Source organism: Lissotriton helveticus, chromosome 1_1, assembly GCF_964261635.1.
Source record: "Lissotriton helveticus chromosome 1_1, aLisHel1.1, whole genome shotgun sequence".
NCBI lineage: Eukaryota > Metazoa > Chordata > Amphibia > Caudata > Salamandridae > Lissotriton > Lissotriton helveticus.
Window position 1 is genome coordinate 1,812,633,316 of NC_136057.1, and position 21,946 is coordinate 1,812,655,261.

A 21,946-nucleotide genomic window follows, 5' to 3' on the forward strand; every position below is an offset into this window, starting at 1 on the left:
GCATTTACTTTTTTCTGACCTTTGGGAATTTAAAAAAATTGCCAAATGAAGTTTTCTTTCCGGTGAGACGTCCTGGGCTCCTCAGGCAAAAACTGCCTCTCTTCGTGCTCGTCGTCCTGTTCCTCTTCTTCCTCTTCTTGTTGAATTATAACTTGAGCAGGTGGTCCACTCTTCCTTGGATGTGGTGGAGGTGGTGGGGAAGCACCAGCTGAAGCTACTAAAGAAGCCATTGCTCACTGGTAACAAAGGGTCTTTCTCTCACAATGATGAAAGTCAGAGTGAGGAAAGAAGGAGGGATTTTCATCATTTGGGAAAAACAAGAGTTCTCAACCAATGAAAAGTGTTCATTTTAGATTATATGACCTAGTCTTACATCATTAGGAAACCAAAAGTGAAATGAACCAATGAAAAGTGTTATTACCAAGTCACATGACCTGCTGTGTTTACGTTAAGCGCTTTGCAGGGCCTCCCGGTTTGCTTCCAGAAACCTGCGCTTTGCGACTTGCTTCGCGTACCAGTTCGCTAACGTAGCACGTCATATGACGTATCACGCGACAACGTGAAACGTCATGCGGACGGGAGGCGTCACGATGTTGTTTTCTAACGCGGCAGTTGCGGTAAAGAAACGTTTACCGGCTCGCGGTCTATTTCGCGGCATCAAGGTCAGCTAACGGGAAGCTTCCCGATTCGCGAAGCGGGAAGGAAGAAAAAAAAATATTTAAAAAAAAAATTATTCATAAACATATAAAATATATTTTTGGATTTAAAGAAGAATACATTTTACAGCTACAGATATTAGCTGTTAAAAAACCAATGAAATTCACTGAAAAAACCATAGGTTATAGACCATATATAGTTAGGAATTAGCATTTACAAAACCTTGAAAATTCACTGAAAAAACCATAGGTTATAGACCATATATAGTTAGGAATTAGCATTTACAAAACCTTATTTTACTCACACAAAACCATTGAAATTCCATATATAGTTAGTTGCACTAACTATATATCGCGCACCCGCAATCCACTGCTGATGATGTCACATATTACATCATTCATGACATGGTCAGTGACATCACTGATGACATCTCAAATGACATCAATGATGACAACATCCAGTGACTGTATGTTTCTGTAAAGTTAAAATGTGTCTTACATATTGAAGAATGAGTGGAAGTATAAGTGTCTGGACAAAGGATTTAGTAGGTGCATGACTGAATGTATGAGTGAGTGATTAAATGTGTCTCACTGAGTGCATGGGCTAGTGACTAAACTGTCTTAATTTGTGCATCATTATGTCTGTTGTTCTGTAAACTGCTGCATGTGTTGATCAGTAGCTATATGATTAACTATATGGGTTACTGATTGATTGTCCAAGTATTTGTATGGGAGACTGAGTGTGTGTGTGGCTGGCTGGGAGGTGTGTGACTCTGTGCAGATCAATGTGTACTTGTATCAATGATTGTATAAGAAGGTAAGTATGTGTTAGTATATGTTTGAAAATGTAAGGTGCTCTATGTTTAACTGTATAGACAAGAAAATGGAAGTGTCATTGATTCTTTACAGGACTGACTAGGTGTGTGAGTAACTCCATGGATGAGTGGCAGACTGAGTGTCTGTATAGGTGTATGAGTGCATATGATAGTGTTGTAAAGATGAGTGATTGTATGTATGAATGATTGTATGGGTGAATGAGTGAATGTGTGTGTAGACATAGGAATCAGTGAGTGCGTATGTAGTAACTAGTATTGGTGTGTCAATGGTTTCAAAAATTATACTCTGTATTTAACACTGGGTGAAACAGAGGTTATATTAAAATGTGAGGAGATGCATTGTATTGTCACATGAATGATATCATCAGTGATGTCATCAGTGATGTCATTTGAGATGTCATCAGTGATGTCATCAGTGATGTCACTGACCATGTCATGAATGATGTAATATGTGACATCATCAGCAGTGGATTGCGGGTGCGCGATATATAGTTAGTGCAACTAACTATATATGGAATTTCAATGGTTTTGTGTGAGTAAAATAAGGTTTTGTAAATGCTAATTCCCAACTATATATGGTCTATAACCTATGGTTTTTTCTGTGAATTTTCAAGGTTTTGTAAATGCTAATTCCTAACTATATATGGTCTATAACCTATGGTTTTTTCAGTGAATATATATATATATATATATATATATATATATATATATATATATATATATATATATATATATATATATATATATATATATATATATATATCCATATCCAACAAAGTTCCCCAAAGGAATTGGAACGCACTCCACAACAGCCTGTTTCACAGGAACTTTATTAGGAGGATACACACACACACTCTGCATATATTATCCATGCCTGCATTACTGATGATATTGCACAAACAGAAAACAGACTTCGGCCTGTGGCGGGATTTTTCGAGACATGCACATAAGTAACTGAAAGCTCTGTGAGGCCCTATGGATATGGCAGTACAGTCCTATACGAATCTCTGTTACTATAACAATCGAAACCGCAAAAATATACACATTTGAGGACTCGAAACATAGCAATCATGATAAGGAGGATCAGCTGTGGAGAATGCTTCGACAATTATAGCCAACCCAGCAACGTAATATACATATGCATTATAAATGTAAAGACGTACGAGATGCTACATAATCCCCAAGAAAGTCATCTTTTGTCCACTACCCTTGCCTTAGGAATTAAAGGGCTTGCACGATCTTCGGCGTGGACAATCTGTTCAAGTGTATTTAGCCATAAGGATATTTTTGACTTCTTTCTTAAAAAGAAGGGAGGAGGAGATGAGCCTCGTTTCGGGAGGAAGTGCGTTCCAGACCCTGGGCGCCATTCCAGAGAAGGAGCGTTTGTAAGTTTTTTCCTTCCGGAATCTTCGCGGTTTCAGCAGAAGATGGTTTGTGCTCCTGGTAGTTCTGGACCCGCCGGAGATTGTCAACTTATGAGTGAGGTAGCTGGGTGATTTCAGGTGTATAGCCTTGTGCGTCATGCAGGCAATTTTCAGCTGTATTCTGGCTTCAAGAGGCAGCCAGTTCAAGGATTTGAAGTCAGGGGAGATATGCGAATGCTTTTTTGATCCAGTGATGAGTCTTGCTGCCGCATTTAGTGACGCTCTGAGGGGTGCAGTTGTCGTTAGGGGGAGGCCGCAGAGGGCCACGCTGCCGTAGTCTATGCGAGGGATGACTAGTGCTTGTACTGCTGTTTGAAAGTCTTTTGCTGGGAGGAAGGGTTTCAGTTTCCTCAAGGTATTTATTTGGAAGTTCGCCCCCTTAGTAGCCTTGCTGATATGCTGCTGCATGTTGAGGTTGGTGTCAAGTGTTATGCCTAAGGACCTTGCTGAGTCCACGATGGTCGGTTGGATATTGAGTGCGGTTAGGTGCTTAAGCCATGTTTGTGCGGAAGATATTTTCGTGGGAGGTGAGATTAGGAGGAACTCAGTCTTCATAGCATTGAGTTTGAGGTGGTTATCGGCCAGCCAAGATTGGGTGCTTCTGATCGTTGAATTCAGACTCAGGATGTCTTTGGGGGATTGTAGCTTGAGATATAGTTGAGTGTCACATTGGATGCTTGTAGCAGGGTGGTGAGAGGTTCCATAACTAGGTTGAACAAAGTAGGGGATAGGCAGGATCCTTGAGGGACACCTAACGATACCGGTACTGGGGCAGACATCAGGTTTTTGCTCTTGAATTTTTGAGACCTGTTGTGTAGAAAGGAAGTGAACCAACGAAGCACAGTCCCAGAGAAGCCCATTCTTGTCTTTAGGAGTTCGATTAAGTTCTCATGTTTCACTGTGTCGAATGCTGAAGAGAGATCAAGAAGGATGAGGAGGCAGGTATTATTTTGATCTAAGATTTGGAAGGCGTCGTCAATTATGTGAGTCATAGCGGTTTCAGTGCTGTGCCCTGCTCGGAAGCCTGATTGATGTGGGTTGAGGAGATCAAACTGTTCTATGTGCTTTGTCATTTGTAGTTGGACGCATTTTTCTAAAAGTTTGGCGAGAGTGGGAATGTTGGTAATCGGACGGTAGTTGCTTAGATCAGTGGGGTCGGCTGTTGGTTTCTTCAGTAAAGGTGTAACTTGTCCAACTTTGAGGGAGTCCGGGATGGTTCCTTGTTGTAGTGAGCTATTGATAATTTTAGTCCAGAGTGGGAGGAGCAGAGGGATGAAGTCTTTTACGGCGTTAGCAGGAAGAGGGTCAGTGAGGTGATTGGATGGTTTTAGGGTACTGAGTATTCTGTCAATTTCTTCTTCAGAATAGGTGTCAAAGGATGACCATGTCGCATTGTTTTTTTGTTTATTGGGTGTTATGCAGTTGGGTGTTGAGCAAAGGCTTGCGTCATTGAGGAGGTCGCTCCTTATATTGTCAGTTTTTTTGTTAAAGAAAGCAGAGAAATCTTCACAGGAAGGAGTAGTGCTCATAATGTCGACAGCTGGGGGTTGTTCCTTAGATTGAGATCGGATTAGCTCGAACAATTTACTTGGACGGTTTTTTGCTTGGTCTAGCTGGAGTCTGAAGAACTCTGACTTTGAGCGTTTTATTTTCCTGAAGTATGCATTTCTCTTTTTCCTCAGAGTTTTAAGATGCAATGTCGAGGGAACTGATCTCCAGGTGCGCTCTGCCGTTCGCATAGCCCGTCTCTCTTCATTGAGACTCCCGTTGTACCAGGGGTTGGATATCTTAGTGGATACTCTTTTCAGTTGCATTGGAGCGGCCTCATTGATTATTGAGGCCATGGAGTTGAGATAGTGGTCAGTTAGGTACTGAATTAGTGTGTCTGTTAGGGCTTCAGTGGAAGGGAGAAGCGGTTCTGTGCAAGCCTGCCAAGGTTGCAGGAACTCCATCAGAACATTATTCTTAACTTCAATAGATGGGAGTTGTGTGTCTAATCGCTGTCAGCTCACCACTACAAAAGAAGTAGATTCTTCAGTGGAAGGGCAAGGAGAGAGTCTGGGCCACTGGCCTCCTTAAGATCCATGTAAAAATTGTCCTCCAGCGGGCAGCCTCCTCGGATCCATAGGGCACAACGGCACGCCATAGGGAGATGGAAGGGTGCTAAAGGTGGGCTATATTGCTTCATTTAAAGGCTTGACTCCTTGCATCGTAACCAATGGACCCATGAATTCAGGCTTAATTTGGTTGAGTTTTGGAATCACTTCCTCTGTAGGAGATCTTAAGGCACCTTGATGTCCTAGCGACTTCACTGGACTAGAGTGGTGAGAAAATGGAGTCTCACTCTTTGACTTCTTGTGTTTCTTTTTAAACTTGGACTTACCCGATGACTTGGGAGTATAAAGAGGACCTTTCACAGCAACAGCCTCAAAAAGGGGAACGGGTCAGTTTCCAAGACTTCTACTAGGACCGGCCCTTCTGCCTCAGTTGACTATGTTCGACAATGTAGAGCTTCACAGATTCAGATCTCTTTGGGATTACTTCTGGGCCAGTCCTTTGAGACATGCCCCCTTGCACAATAGGAAAATTTCGAAGAAAGATTTATGGAAAACAAGAACAAGTTGAGGGACCAAGCTTAGGACCAGCGCCCGAAGGTGTAGAAAGAAAGGAACTGATGTCAGTGCGTAGGGGGAGGGCTCATTTAAGTGGCTCTGGTGTCAATTCAGAGTCAACGAGGAGGAGCACGATGGCACCGGTTGGGATGCAGAAGCAATGCTGGGGAAAAATCTGTGGATCAAGTCTGGCACAAGAGAGTATTCTTAAAGTGAAGAATTTGCAGTTAGAGGTATCCAACAGAGAAATTTTTAAATGTTTACAATTCTACCATTATGAAAAGACCAAATAAGTATGAAAAAACTCATTATCTACAACAACAAAAAACACTGCAGCATGGCTTCGATGTACAAAGCAGCACCAGAACGAGCCACAGGACTTGTGTAACAATGTGATCTGGAAACCTAAAATGGAGTTGTTTGATAGTAATGGACGACATGTTTGGCAAAAAGAAAATACTGCATATCACCAAAAAAAGTCATACCAACAAACATGCATGAATGTGGAGAGGTGATCATTTCGGCCTGCACTGTAGCCACACGACATGGATACCTCACAATCAGGAAGTCCACTATTGATTTCTCTCTGTACCAACACATTATAGATAAGTATGTGCAACAGCTAGTTCAAGAGATGAAGCTTTGCCAAAACTGGACCATGCAGGAAAACACTGCTCCAAACCACCAGTACATCTAGGATAGACTGACTGTGAAGACAATAATCAGAATGGATGAATAGCCAAGTTAAAGTTCAGCTCTCAATGCCATCACCCTGCTGTGGCGGGCGTAAACAATTTTAAATGAGTCGGCCAAGATACCCCCTAGTGGTGTGAGAGACTCAACTCATACAGGAAACATACTGCTGCTAAAGGCAATCCCACGTGTTACTGATCTGTGTCTGGGATAGATTTGAATGTGTTGACATTGGTTATATGCCTCCATCATATTGAAGAGAAAATATTTTGTATTGTAAAGCTGGTGCCTACGTTTTTATCAGTACTTCGACCGAGATAATGTGGTAATACATATACCCACAGAGTTCAAGTTCAGAGTGACGTGCGACAACTTAACTCAGGTCTGTTTCTGTTCTTTTTTCAAGAAGATAGCAAATGTATTCTGGGACGAGGAAGTCCGCGGTTTAAGCTTCTGTTGGCTAAAAGGCCAGGACTCGACTGGCTTGAGTCGCACACTGCAATTTGCAGTACTTCCGGAAGCAACAGGAAACGACGACGGCAAAGGATAATAGCATGACTTCTGCAAAAGCTGCCACATTTTTTCTAGCTCCTTGTTGCTTGTTCACCGGATTACGTGTGAACAAAACTCAAGTGTGCACATACATCGAAGGAAGCAGCGTCAAGGCCTTCAAATTAAAACACTTAAACCGCACCCAAAATTATTATTTAATTACTCAACACTGGCCAGGTTCTCAAATTCATCACACCCCAGTAGTCTTGTATTCCTTCATCTTTTCACTTACAATATTTACATTACTCCCTGCTTCCTAATTTTACGCCATCTAACTCAAAGCTGAAGTACAGAACCCTACTGCGCAACCAACTATCCTGCAACAGAGAACCTCTTTCAACGCAAAGCTTGCAAAAAGCCTGAGAGTCCCGTAATCTCCGTCAGCATCGACTTCCTGCTGGCCACAAAACACTAATTGGCAAAACAAAACCCCGAAGCGGAGCGCACTAATCGGGTGCCTCTTAAGGCTTCCGCTGACGAAGGAAAGGTTTGAAGAGCAAAACCACAGAGGCCCGTTCTGTGAACCCGAGAAACGGGGAGCCTTTGGAACCGGGGTTTCAAAATCCGTTTCTTCAAGCATCTTTGTTACTCTCATTATACTTTTCCAAACCCGTGCAAAACAAAGGGAATAACCTGCGAGATGTTTAGCGCATTGTAATTGAAAAAGAAATGTTTGGAACAAAAATTAAATACACACGTCAAAAACAAACTCTGAAAATGCCTCCTGTTTAGGTCTATATTATAAAATATACTTTCAGGTAGAAAGTCAACAGATCAACGTAGTTTCTTCATATTAGTGTGCAAGACAGACTTTATTAAAGACGCGTAAACAAAAACTATGCGCCTTGACCTTGCAAATGAAACCGTGAAACAAGACACCAAGCAAGACTTTACAAATGTAAAAGAAACACAAAAACGCACTCAACAGAGAGGTAAGTTCAATGGTTGTTAATTAAATCAAAACAAATGAAAATATTTCTTCAAATTACAGGGGAAAAGACGCACTCAACATGTACTCCATGCAGGACGGTATAGTTGTATATAAGATTTGCAAAAAGAATAAACAACGTAGAACTGGGATATAGGAAGGAAAACTACAGATTAGAGGCAAATATTGAAACACGCAGTTCCAATAACTTACCCTGCGATTTACTGATAAGGAATCCTTCGAATTCTAAAGATGACCTCGCCCTAAAACCAAGCTGCTGTCTGCTGTCTGGACGAAGGCTTTCCTGTGGCGCGAAGGCGTTTCTCGGCTATGGAATGCCCGAGCCCTTCAGAAAATGACACGCAAGAAAGGATTTCCACAAATTAGACTACGACTCTTTCAGAATTCCCGTAAAAACATGAAGGCAAAAAGGTCCCGTCTACTTCCAAAAGTGCATTATGAACGATAAGTAAATCCTGCTGGATACAGTCCGGTGTCTCCCTCGAGCTCAGTTCCTGGAGTGATGATGTTCTGAACTTAAAACACACACGCTCTTTCCCCAGGACATCCTGAGTGCACACAATGGCAACGCACAACAATCCGCGCGCCCCCATCTCCAACACACGGAAATGGAATGTTCTATCTATACACGCATTTTTCTACAAATGTTCATCGGACACACCATTTCCACACCCTCCCTTCATTTTGTAAAAAAATGACAGATTTTTTTTGTTAGGCGAGTGCGCGTAACTACATACATCGCCCAAATCCAAATTGGCAAGTTCAATTTGAAGCTTAAAATGTATGCCAACGTGCTGTGGTGACGTGGTCGAATCATTGAGCTAATAAGATAAACACAAAAGTAAACTAGTAAACTTGATTGTGTTATGCAATGGTCACCCTTGATCAGCACCACTAAGGCAACTATTGATAACAGTCAATTAAAGTGATACTGGGACACAGATAAACAAAAGTGCCATTATGTAAGTATCTGCAATGGTTGCTAAGCATTCGATCAGTTGCCACTATCCCATCATTGTGAGTGGCTTGATATTGCTCTGTGGCTTTAACAAAGAAACGAGAGGTGACAAAAAGGAGGGTGCCACTCTTTAGAGGCCAAGACATTTTGCACCATGATGGAATGCCTTATAAGAATAAATGGGTCCGTCCCGTGCTGGAATGCTAAGGGCTGAGCTGATCTGAGTCTTGCAAACCACAGCATCAAATCACACCTGAAGGGGTGACTCATCCTCTGGGAGCAAAGCACTGAATAAATCATCCACACGAGTTTTGTGCAACTTCCTCTCAAACTGCTCAGTCCTCAGTCATCTGGAACAAACTAGCTGATGTGAGTAACCAAAGTTACCCAACAGGTAGGGAGGGACTTTGCTGGGTTGCATCCAAAATGCCCCACAAGTCTAAACAGTGGAGAATGAAAGCATCCGAATACACTCTTGGAGTCACTAGATCAGCAGGGAAGGCAGAACCACCAAAAGAGTAAGTTTAACTACTGGTGGATGACCGTCTACCTGCAGATTACTCATCTCACGAATCTCCTCTAGAGCCAGACTGGGAGACTGAAATGTCTATCCTGCACAGCCAAGTGGTGCCATAGCCCCAGCTAGACTCCGGTGCCTACACAGTAATGTCGTCAGAGGGTATATGGTACCACGCTAGCTTTCGGAGGCCTGTTCCCATAACGTTTGAGGCGAAGAAAAGACTTACAAAATTGGCAGCAAAGCAGTGCAGAAAACTAACTTGGAATTTTACCAAACATGTAACAACAGTCCTCAGAACGTAAGGGAGGGTGAATCAGTAAGGAATCGGCAGGTAAACAACAGTATCCACCACAAAGATCATTACTAAACGTAAGTAACTTATTCTTTTCATAGATTCTCCTATCTGCAGATTCCTTTTCTCCCAAGGCAATACCAAAGCAGTACTCCCCTCGAAGCAGGTGTGAAGAGAAAAATCAATCAAAAACCTTGCAACTAAGACTCAAAGTGTCTGTTCCTGCAAGCCCTGGACAGACAGTAATGTCTGGCAAAGTAGTGACACTAATTCCACATTACAGTCAAACCCACGTCTCAGTCAGGAACACTCCTGGATACTTCCAAAGATCTTGTCTTTGCCCCCAGGGAAAAAGCCCAAAATATCCTAAGAAATCTTTTTTTAAGGGTAAAGCAAACAATTTAGCAAGGAAAATTTCAAAGGACAACAGATGGGGTGGTGACATAAAAAACTCAGTGACGTCAAGGCACATCTGAGGAGGCATTAAATTAGAGATGGAGCCATGAAACCACCTACCAGCACCCAAGAGGTATTCCAATTACCAATCCTGTCTGGTCCCCGAGGAGATTCATGAGGTGAGTATTCTAGCGGCAAAGTAACCATCAGTACTGAAGCAGCATAACCACAGAAATGACCTATCACGGAAAGCTCCAAAAGAACACCAGGAAGGCTTTGGTGCCCTAGATACCAAAGCAACTCTCTAATTACCAGCAAGACTGACCATGGCATTTGGGAATAAGGACGCCTTTTAAGAAGGAAGAGGCTGCTTCCTCATATGGAGAAACTTAGGTGTATGAGTACAACCCACTAAGTTGTTTACCAGGTCACCGGACACCAAAGGAAGTACAACAGTTTTTTTTGTTGTGCTTGCTTGTGTGTGGTGTTGCAACTTGGCTTGGTGCATGTACAATCGGAGGCATCAAGTTATGTTGACCCTGTACGCCTACAAAGGGATTATGGAGGCTTGTTATTTTGTTGATGGTGGCATTATTTTAGAGTCTGCCCAGTGGCTACCCAAGATGGTGTTTTTATCTGACGTTGACTCTATGCTCTTTATTATTGGAGTTTATGTTGTCTATCATCTTTGCATTGCACCTTCCTTTTACAGCAGTTTCTGATTGACAGGACGTTATGATGGTTGTCTTTCATACTAAGCATATAATGCCCAGCCTCAAATCGTGCTCCATCATACACTCAAACTTTCTTATAACTTTGCAGAACAAAAATATCTAACATATTCGAATATATTTGAAAATACTGGCCCATTAGCAGCATGCAACATTCTTCACTTGCTTTTCCAACACGACAGGACGGTATGCAACAGTTCCTTTGAACAGAATTATACTTTGCCCTTGATTACAAAAACATCCAACTGGGAGAATATAGTTCAGAGAAAATCCTAATTTGATTCGGAGAGCCACAAATATTGAGCCCACTCAACTGTTTAAAGTACATATTCACCCATCAGAAGAGAACACAACCAAAACCTCAAATTCCAAATGTACGAAGCTAACACCTCCATCAATCTCAGTCAACACCAGATACCTACAGAGGTCATCCCATCCATGAAGATATCCCTATACTTCCTGCCAACAGCGCAGGCGAAGCATTTTCCGAAGACTCAGACAAGCTTTCTATGCAGGGAAATAAAAATATTAAGGCAGGACCACCAATCCGATTTTAAGTCCTAGCTCGCGCAGCACACAAAGGACAGAGGTGTGAGAGAAAGAAGAAAGTGGAGAAGAAGAAAGAGCATATTACGCAGGTAAAAGAGATGGAGATTAGCCAGTTCATTTATATCTCAAACTTCGAACATTTGAAGTGATATTTTAAATGCACTAATTTAAGAAAGGAGTCGGTTTCCTGGAGTAATTTCCAAACTAAACTAAAGCACAGCATACAGGAATCTGCAATGCATTCAAGAATCCATCTTCTATGCTGGAGGCCATCATCCGCAGAGTGTTACTCAGCGAGATGCAGCAAGTGCAGAGCAACGGATTGCAAAAAACAGCTCAGAGCGGGTAACATCAAGAGTTCGTCTTTTTATTCGGTGTGTATAGTATTTGCGGCTGAAGTCCACTTGCACTGTGGAGCTGGCCTACCCTCGTATGACTAGGGCATCCATCTAACAGTAATAGCAGAGTGGACAAACATGAAGCGTTCTAGTTTGACTTCTTAGAGTTCTGTGTGGTGTTAACAAGTGCTCCGGGGGCAGGGGTTGCGAATTCTCTCTCACAACAAAAGCCACTGCAGATCATGACTCTAGACTAGGCATTCTGCTTAGCCACATTTGCTCCGAGAAAGGTCCACTTCTAGATCCTTTATCACAAGTCTGCAGGTGTCAACCTGATAGGGACCTTTGAGCTGATTTCAGAAAAAAAAGCACACCACCTCACAGACTGGCTACTCCTAGACACATCACTCCGGTTTTGTGCGGTCAGCTACAGCGAAAATCTCTCCCATTGCAAACTACCCCCCGAAAAAAGCAAGTACGACGGTCGTCAGAAAAGTCAGCGAACATCAAAACTAGGAGTTATCAGATTTCTCAATTGAAAGAAAATCTATTTCTCCGGCCGTGGTCGAGGCTGGGAGAAAGAACCCCATTGCCAATAAAACCAAAAAATAAAATACAGAAAAAAGACCTGTGCAATACAGGTTCCCACTCAAAGTTAATAAAGGGAAACCGAGGATAGGCGGAGTCGAAGCCTGTGAAATCACCAAATACGACAAATCAGAACAAGCATTGAAAATGCAATAGGTCTCGCCTTTGATCAAGTTAAAGCAATTTGCTTTGCTAATGGTATTGTATAGCAAAGCAAATGGCTTTAACTTAATAAAAGGTGAGACCTATTGCATTTTCAACGCTTGTTTTTGTTTCCCTCATCTATACGCAAATGTCTTCATTTGCGGTCTAAGTAACTCGGTGTAATGTAACCCATTCCGAAATGCCCGCCTGGAGCAGACCACTAACCCCTTTCCCCTTCCAAGTTGGCCGTATTTTAGATCTTGAAGGATAACCTTTTCTTCGAGCACCGGAGCACGACGGCTGCGCATATTCTTCCAATATGTTTGTTGTCACATTTTGAGCCGTTGAGGCAGGACCCGGTTCCCCACACTTTTTGATGCATTAGTTCTGCTCTCGTGCCAGACACATCTGATGTTGTAGCTGTAAAAACAGGAAGCTCCACTCTGACAGTCTTTCGTGTCTTCCGTCTGGGTTTATAGTTCCACGTCCTCTCTTTCACTAGTGCTATATGATCCCCCTGGTGTTGCGCATGCGTGTTCTAGAGTTTGAAGTTTGGTGTCGTGTCTCTTCATCTTTAGAGGCAGGCAAGGAGCGGTGGGAGCAATGGGTGAGAGAGGTCACAGGGAGAATGGGCGAGGGTACAAGCGAAATTGGACTGAGTAAAAGCGTGTAAAGCACTGGGGCTGCGGGTCATAACGGGGGAGCTGGATAAGTGCATGGGTGAGAGATCAGGTATCAAGGTGAAAGGAATAAGATGGGGGCATGGGCAAAACAAGGAAAGCCCGTCACCAGCGCATGACACAACAGAAACAAGTCTGCCTCGCAGAGAAGGCTGCTGCTCCTTAAAAACACTGCTCGAGACAATGGATCTAAAGAGTTAAATAAAACACGTAGAACTTTGCACAAACGCAGCTCTTAGTCCCCTTTCAATAAAACATATAGGCGGGCAGAAACAATGTGCGACGTATATTTTTCACGGCCTTGCCAACAACTCAACCAAACATGACAAGGACGCGCCATATTTTTGAATGGACCGGATTCCATTGAAAGAAACAAACCACAATGTATTAGTTACTAGATCCTGTGACGGTCCTACCGAAAATTCCACTATTTGGATAGTTTAACATTTCGCGACATGATCCTATTTAAATAATTTTTAAAAATGCACATCAAGTTTTTTTACAGGTTTTCCTCAAAATCGAATGAATTTTCATTTAATAGTAATTTGTCGACCAACGTACATTACGCTCTCGTACACCAGCATAAACGCGACTTTTCAAAATCCATATTTCATGTTTAAATATTACAGAAAAAGCAGCATTGTCTTAGAGAGACAGAGGGAAGGGTCTGCTCGGGGAGAGAGACAGAGGTAAGGGGGAACACATAGTACTTCCCCAGTAATTAAAGGCCATAGTGTAACGCAGCCGGTAAAAGATCCAATCCCGGTGGGCGGGGCCAAAAAGGGACAGGATGGCAACAAGGAGGGATTGAAATGCCTTTGGTGCCATCATTGCACTGCCTTTTGAATAATTTGTGACGCCAAACGAAGCACACAAATGAAAACTGAAGGCGGAGCTGGGACATGGGTTCGGAATCTGTATTGATTCCAATAAGCCCTCCGCATGGCGAGTGCAGCGCATGCGCTGCTTTCGCCAGGCTGAGACCTAAAAAGGACATCACAAATTAGATGGAATGTGAAACAATGGGAACACAAGAGATCTGTGAAAAATGCGTCTTATTACTTGGGGAATTTAATATTGATATATCCATATGTTGCTAATAACTCACGAGACAGACTACAGGATGGTTAAGAATAATGCCTTGAGAAAAAAGCAGATTATTGGATATTAACATTTAAAGGACCTTCTGTCCTCTCAGGAGGCATTTTTGCTTTTGAACAACAAATGTAGGCTAGTGCGATTTTAAATGTGACATTTTCTAATGAGGTGAAAAAAAAACCATAACAAATGTTCAGGTATAATAATAGGGCAGTTCAGTTGTTATGCTGTTTCGTCATCAATTACATTTTCAAAACTGTATAGTAATTATCCTTACGTGCAGCAAAGTCCCTTTGTACATTCTGCACAACCGGCATCCATGGCACAATTTACCAAGCAATCTGCAATTTTTATTCATCTGGTACGTAAATGTAATTATCACACAGACCTCTGTGCGAGTGATAAACGTTATTCCTCACTGGGAACTTTGGAGAAGCATTGCTCCTTGATATCTGCAACTGGAGGCCCTACCCTTACAACAAGCATTGGCAATGCCAATAGGTCTGACTTATTATGAATGAACTGCTAAAACCAGACTTGAAAATCCATGGGCGCTGACTGCCCTCCTAACATCTCTGCTACTCGAGAGAAATGCCATAATGTATCTAGTTATCTGAGACTCCTTAATAGCATTTCAATGGCTTGTGTGCCTCTAAAAATTCAAGTTCAGGCAACTGGATAAATAAAATGACGGCAGCTGTGTAAAGAGCCAGCACTATTTTGTGGAATCAGACAACTTCGGCCCAATCAAAACAGGCATTTCTGTCTCCTAACATGTGGGTGGCAAGTGGGTGGAGCCAAAACCCCTCTCCTGGTAATGCTCACATAAGTGTCTGGGGACAGCTACACTGCCAAGCCAGGACATAAAACGGATTCTCACGGGCTCCCTTCACCCTGTACTCGAGATTAGGACGCTCTTCTTTTATCAGAGTGCTCATTTAACATCAATACTTCATCTTTATTTTTAAAGAAATTCACCTACCTTTGACCTTGGCTATAAGTGTTCCTGCAGCACCAAGAATATCAACTGAATTGAGAGTCTGGTGTTTGTTTATCACAGCTTTCAAAACACGGAGGAGCTCTCCCAGACGTTCGTGAGCCACCTGGTGTAAACTGTCTTGATGTTCTGCAAGAAAAGAAGAAAAAAAATTCAGCCATATAGAAGTAATTAATTAATAATTAATCGAATTATTTAATAAAGTTAGCTAGAAGGAAGTGACCATCCGTTTAAATACCATCCTAATTCTACATCATAATCTGGGCAAAAAGACCATGGGGACAAATCAAACAAAGGATTAACACTATTTTGGGGTGAGGAAGGGCCGGTAAGAAGATATCTAACTGGTGTAGGTTGTCCATTTCCACATGTCAGAGCGGGTTGCTATTGGCTTTCGAAATCTGGTAGCGAGAAGCTAAATGAATAGGGGTCTTGGAAAAGGGGCGTTGGGCATACAACTTTTCCGACGACTAAAAGCACAACTGACCATCAGAAGTGGCCAACTGGACATGTGTAACAAATTCTAAAACTAGATTAAGGTGTTTGTTTTAATTGCCTTCCTAAACATACTCTAGGCAGGCTCAGAAAGTGTGTTGAACCACTTTTACTGTGTTGGCATGACTAGTGAAAAATCCCCTTGCCCCCATGCTGAAGCATGAGCACGCAGGGAAATACATAGACGTTTTCGTATCTTCATGCTCGACTCTAAAAGAGGTACATCTTTATGTCCCCAGGCCAAAACCTAGGAAAGGGTGGGCCTCTTTGTGTCTATGCCAAACGCTTCAACTGTATGCATCCATGATTTCTGCTGGGGTCTGATGTGAATCATTTTCAAGTTACGACTCAGGAAGATGAACTGCATGCCTCTAGATGGGAAGAGATGTGCATTTTCATCATGCCTCTCGTTGGGAGATGTTCATCTTACCTTGTACTGAGAGGAAATGTTGGCTAGTGAAAAACTAGCAGAACTTGAAATCGGGTTTTTAAAAATGTATTGGTTCCTGTGGAATGTTTACAAAGCGCCACCCATCACACTGCAGTTACTTTAGAATGCTGTAAATATTGATTCAGAGGAAATGGTAAAGACACTGGTGGGAAGTAGGCCTTCAACTTAATGTGATCTAGGGCACCTAGCCAGCAGTACCATAGAGTATAGACTTTAATCAAAGGACAATTTGAACAACTAAATTTAAGTGTGTACCAAATGTCGGGCTCTGTCACCTAGACTGAGTTAGGAACATTTGAAAACGTTGGCCCCTGGGAACGCCTTGATATTAGTCTCCATGTTTTAGTCCCTTAAACATTTATACCCAAGTTTACATTGGAGCATTATAGTTGAAGCAATAATAATGTGCTGTGTGGCTAAGCAGAGTCGATGACTAACATGTAGGTGAGAACGGAAACTGGGTTGTGGGAGGCAAGCCTTTGCATGGACACCAAGCATTTCTTCTAAAGATGTTTGTGGAAAGTACATAACATTTTAAAGTTGTTTCTTATCATTCTTGTAAGTGTTTTTTCAAAGTTAAGGTGCCCCTCAAGGTAACATGAACATCCCACTACCGCGGATGTTGACGCAACGAGTATTACTGGAAATCTCGTTCTTAGATTTTAAAGTTGTACTAGGTTCCCTCAGCAGCCAATAGAGTGATTTAAAAAAATGACCTTTCTTGCTTCTGGAGTCACAGGTGCGCATCACCTGAATGATCCTTAAGTCATTATATTCCTTCCTTCAATGTTCTGGAAGTCTGGTATGTAACCACTGTCTGTGCAGTAGGCAAGCGTGCAGTCACCAGACATCTCCTCAGCTCCACACTGCGGGAGTGTGGAGTAATCGGAGGATTTTTGGAGCAGAGATAACTGCATACTTACATCCTGGACAATAGTGCTATTTTGGGATAACACAGGTCAGCATCTAGTAGAACTTCCAGGTTTCTTGCATTCATGCCTATAAGGGAGCCATCCCAGATTCTGTTGCTATTCAAAGGTGATACACTTCTTGGTCAGCTCCACCAAAACAGGCATCTCCCTGACAGATCGATCTGAATGAAAAAATTTGCATTACATTGTGAACATATTTAGGCATTCTATAATTCTATCAAGGGCTTCCTTAATCTTTAGCAAAGGAGCATAGATTGTAAGTAAACCTTTGTTACTCCAGGACATCCGTAGGGCACTTGTTCGAAGAAGTGGCTCTAGATCCGATTCTCACTCATTGGCTACGGTCAAGAAAGGAGGATAGGATACAAAAAACAGCTCTCTAGGTTATATTTACCACATCATGGAGCATTTTCAGTATACAGCTGAGAGGTCAGCAACCACGGAGCACACTGCTGGTCCTCAGCCAAAGTAGTAAGATTTTGTCTCAGATTTTAAACAGTGTGGCGTGGTTGCCTCTGGGGGGACCAATCCCAAACGGATGGCCATGTAAAAGGTAAGTTTATTCCACAGTAATAAATTGCTTTGCCATTTGAGTTGTGAAGATTTTGCTGGGAAATGGTAGACAGGTGACTGCTTAATACTTGGTCACATTCTTTGAGTCATTATTGGTGTTTTAAGAAAATGAGTAATAGCCTGCTTGAGTGGTCTGGGGACAGAACACTAAGAAATATGCTTTAGTTAGGCATGTTAGGTCTCCAATGAGGGTATGACTTCAGTTATTACGCCAGAAGGACAGGTTTATATTGGTAAGTTGGCTCTATGTCTCCTTAAATCTTCCTCTTCCCTTGATCAACATTATTATCATCATCATTTTAGGCAAATCACTTTCTTATTGTGCTCTCAAACTAGAAGCTTGAAGAATGGAACTACATTAAAAATAAAGTTAACATTCTTCACGTGTGTTCACAAGGACTGCCCGAGTAATGAATAACATTCCAATCACCCACTGTGGAGCACTCTGCTGAAACCTAAATCTAGGTCTCGGCTATAGAAAACATTGAAAATAAAGCAATTGTGCAAGCAAACTCTTGTGAGTGCCTTCAATGACCGAAAAGTCCTCGGCAAAATCGTTCTTTTTCATGTACTTCCCATTCATGCAGCAGTGTGGTAATACTGGTAATCGCTTATATCTGGGTCTCGTACAGAGATCTTTCGCACTCAAATACAAGGTTCAAATGTTTATCAAGCTCAGACTATAAATGGCAAGCTTTCAAATTGATGCGAAGATGAAAGCTCAGCATCCCTGCTTTAAATTCCACGCATAGTCTATGCATAGCTGCCCAGCTGGTAAGTCACATTTACAGTCCATTGCAAATTTCTTTCAATACGAGTAGCATCCTCACCTTCGGAAAACCATCAGCAAGCATACAATAGTACAAATTGGGACTTTGTTGCGGTGCACAATCAATAAAACACATTTTGTGGACTCACTTATTTGTTACCCTCAATGTATGTTAAAAGCACTCGCTCTGCTTTCTCGTTAGGACAGGTGACAACGCAAATGCATGTGGCAAATTAAAAGCACATAAAGTGAATTGTGGTCAACCCCGTTTAAAGGAAGGACTCCATTTTTGTTTTGGTTTCCCCCCCCCCCCCCCCCCCAAGTTTTCCCATCTGATTTTGCTGCCTTTAGAACTTTACCAATGCAAAATAGCAGAAACGTGTCTGTTTTCCCTCTAAAACACATGCTGGGCATCTGGGAATCCCAGTCTGGCCTATTCAACTTCTCTACAAGTCCACTGTAGATGCTGCCAAGAATGCAGCCATGGCACGGAACGTTAAACATCATGCAGGCTGTTTAATGTGAGAAGAGACTCATGCAACTAGTGAAGTTGCTAGGGAGCATAATGAAACAGGGGCTCATGGGTAATCTTATAGCAAAGAGAAAATGCTTCAAAAGGAAGTGGGGGCTATGAGAATACAGTAAGGATTGGGTGGCAAAATACACTGGCTGTTGCACAGGGTATATCTGGCACTTTATCCACCACTTCCTTAGAACATTCCTTGACCTGAGAACTCCATGTGAAAAAGGATCTTCTAGAAGACTTCTGAATCATGCTGGAAGAAGACGACTAATTCTCGAACGGTCAAGTAGTTGGCCTCCTGTATGCCTGCTCCAGGGACGAAAAATGCAGATGGGCTTCTGACTCCAAGACATCCCAGCTTTCAAGAGGATTGGATCCTGCTGGAGAACTGTCTGATGAGAGACTAAGTGTCAAGAACCTGTCCTAAAGAACTAGGGTTGCAGGAATGACAGTAGGAAACATTCATAGTTGCTGGAGAAAAGTGTGACTTCAATTTTTTCCACCTTGGAGGACTAGATTAAGGTGCTGAGGCTCACCTAGGAAAGTTGCTTCCTAGGCAGGCAAGAAAACTTAGTTTAAAACTTTCTGCTATGCTAAAAATAATTTCCGTTGGATACTGCAGTAAAAGTATCCAGACACACAGACTCCTGCCCAGATACAGCTTCCTGCCATTCCTCACTGGATGATTTGGACTTCCAAAAATTCATACATTCACAACCTGCTCCACTGTAGTTCAGGTGTCGAAGAACACCCTGGTGACGCTAGGCCACCAGGGTGGACCCCGATGATGAAGCATGTCACCACTAGGTTGGGGAGTGAGGGGTTTCTTACAAAAGGATGAATCCTTTCCTTTTCGTCATCTGAAACACCCAATTAGGAAACCTTCAGTGTTACTCCTGGTGGTACTCCTCTTTTTGTTTAACTTACTTCCAAAAAAGTGACCAAGTCCAAAGAGAAAATCTTTGACCGGGCATTAAAGCAAATATATCCAAACAGTAAATCACTCTTGGAGGCAAAATCCAACTTTAGCACTATTGGAGATTTTCCTGCCAAAACCAACAGCAAGGATATGAACGATGATTTGATAGACTATCAGATCTTTGCTGGCCACCCAGCTTTATTTAGACAGTGCCCCATCAGAAGCAATGATGGCGAGAAGAACACCGTGCGTGTGACAGAGGACAGGCGGGGGCAGACAGAAGTACACAAGAAGCACATGAAAGTGACAGCAACTGGAGGGAGGAGCATACAAAAGCCAGTACAACACACAGTGCAAGGATGCCTGAAGGAGAAGTACCTGTGAGAAACAGAGCGTGCAGGGGGTGGTTATTTGGGGGGACAGAAGTGAAAAGTGGATAATTACATACACTCATTTGGTCTTTAAGCAAAAAGAAAATGAGCAATGCCAAAGTCAACAGGCCCTGCCTATTAGCTTTGGCTAATTTAAGCCATGCTATACAGCATTGCGTCTGCTGTGCAGCATGGCTGGAAAATAAAAGCGCAATGATGAGGCCGAAGTATAAAAAATGTTTGTAGGTGCATGCATGCATTTAACACGCATGCACACGCCTAGAAAAGGACATGGGTGAAAGTGATTGTATGAAAACATAGCACAAAAGCTCTTTAAACAAGCATTGGAAATGCAATAGGTCTCGCACCATTAGAGTTAGTGCTTTTAGAATTGTTTATGGTTTTTTTTTGTAAATGTTTAGCATTTTTGTTTCCTGTAGCCTATGCTAAAGAATTACAAATAAAAAAAGCCATAAACCTTTCTAAAAGCTCTAACTGAAATGGTCTGAGACCTATTGCACTGTGTGAGGGTGAGGGGTTGAGGGTGAGTGAGGGTGAGGGTGAGGGTGGGTGAGGGTGAGTGAGGGTGAGGGGTTGAGGGTGAGTGAGGGTGAGGGGTTGAGGGTGAGTGAGAGTGAGGGTGGGTGAGGGTGAGTGTGGGTGGGTGAGGGTGAGTGAGGGTGAGTGAGGGTGAGGGGTTGAGGTTGAGGGTGAGGTGTTGAGGGTGAGGGTGAGGGTGAGTGAGGGTGAGTGAGGGGTTGAGGGTGAGTGAGGGTGAGTTAGGGTGAGGCGTTCAGGGTGAGTGAGGGTGAGGTGTTGAGGGTGATTGAGGATGAGTGAGGGTGAGGGTGAGTGAGGGGTTGAGGGTGAGTGAGGGTGAGTGAGGGGTTGAGTGAGGGTGAGGGTGAGTTAGGGTGAGGTGTTGAGGGTGAGTGAGTGTGAGGGTGAGGGGTTGAGGGTGAGTGAGGGTGAGTGTGGGTGAGGGTGAGACCTAAAAACGACTTGAAAAAACAAGATCACACAGAAAACCAGCTTCTACTTCAAGTTATTTGTTGGAGCCCTCACACCTCTCAGAAAGTAGGCACTCTGAACTTTTTTTAAATGTATTTTCTTTTCTTTAATGGTACACATTCGCAACTCAAAAGTGTAAAGGAGTTGATAAACCAAAGGAACAGTGAATTATATTTAATTTCGATAATTTTATGGAGATTTCATCGACCTCTGCAGCAACAGCATGTCTGTCTGCATGCGTTTGTGTTTGGGAGAGAAATAAAACGTGTCTTGCAAATCACCTGTGTACCAGGTATGCTGGAGCCTCCGAAATACGATTTATTATTAATGTTAATACATGACAACATACACAAGAAGCACCTTCTCTACATGCTACCACGCGAGAATGAGCATGTTAAACTCTGCAGAGCACACTTTGGCATGAAGCACCCGGCTGCGGTGCGGTGTACAGTCTGTCTGCAAATAACTCGGCGCTGGCAGGCAATTAGTGTGCATGAACAAGTGAAGTTTTTATCGCACCGACCACGCGCGCTGAGCTCTGTGCTCCTGAAAAGTAAAGTTATTTTCACATGCTGTGTTAGCTTTTCATGTAGCGCGGTACTTGTTAAAGCATATAGCACACCTTTGTTAGCGGAACTTGAATTTCAACACACAGCATTTACTGTTCGTAATACATGCAGTTCTGATTATGTAAACATCATTAAAATGCTGTGTTGCACCTTTCAGTTATCTGAAAGAAAACGCATTGATAAATCATTTAAATACAAAGTACCCTAAATGTTTTTCGACTGGGTTAATTACTTGGTTTGATTTGAATTCACCTGCGCCTAGCACCGCGATGCCATCCAAACAGCTACATTAGAACAACTACTTCACTTTACAGACACTT

General features: G+C 42.6%; 1 protein-coding gene across 1 annotated transcript in view; it reads right to left on the reverse strand.

Annotated features, from left to right (window-relative positions):
* Positions 1 to 21,946, reverse strand: part of ARHGAP29 (Rho GTPase activating protein 29) — a 341,359-nt gene that overhangs the window by 134,209 nt on the left and 185,204 nt on the right. Inside the window, exon 3 of the mRNA XM_078640938.1 lies at positions 14,999 to 15,142. Coding sequence (XP_078497064.1) covers positions 14,999 to 15,142 — 144 coding nt within the window. The remainder of the gene's footprint in view (positions 1 to 14,998; positions 15,143 to 21,946) is intronic.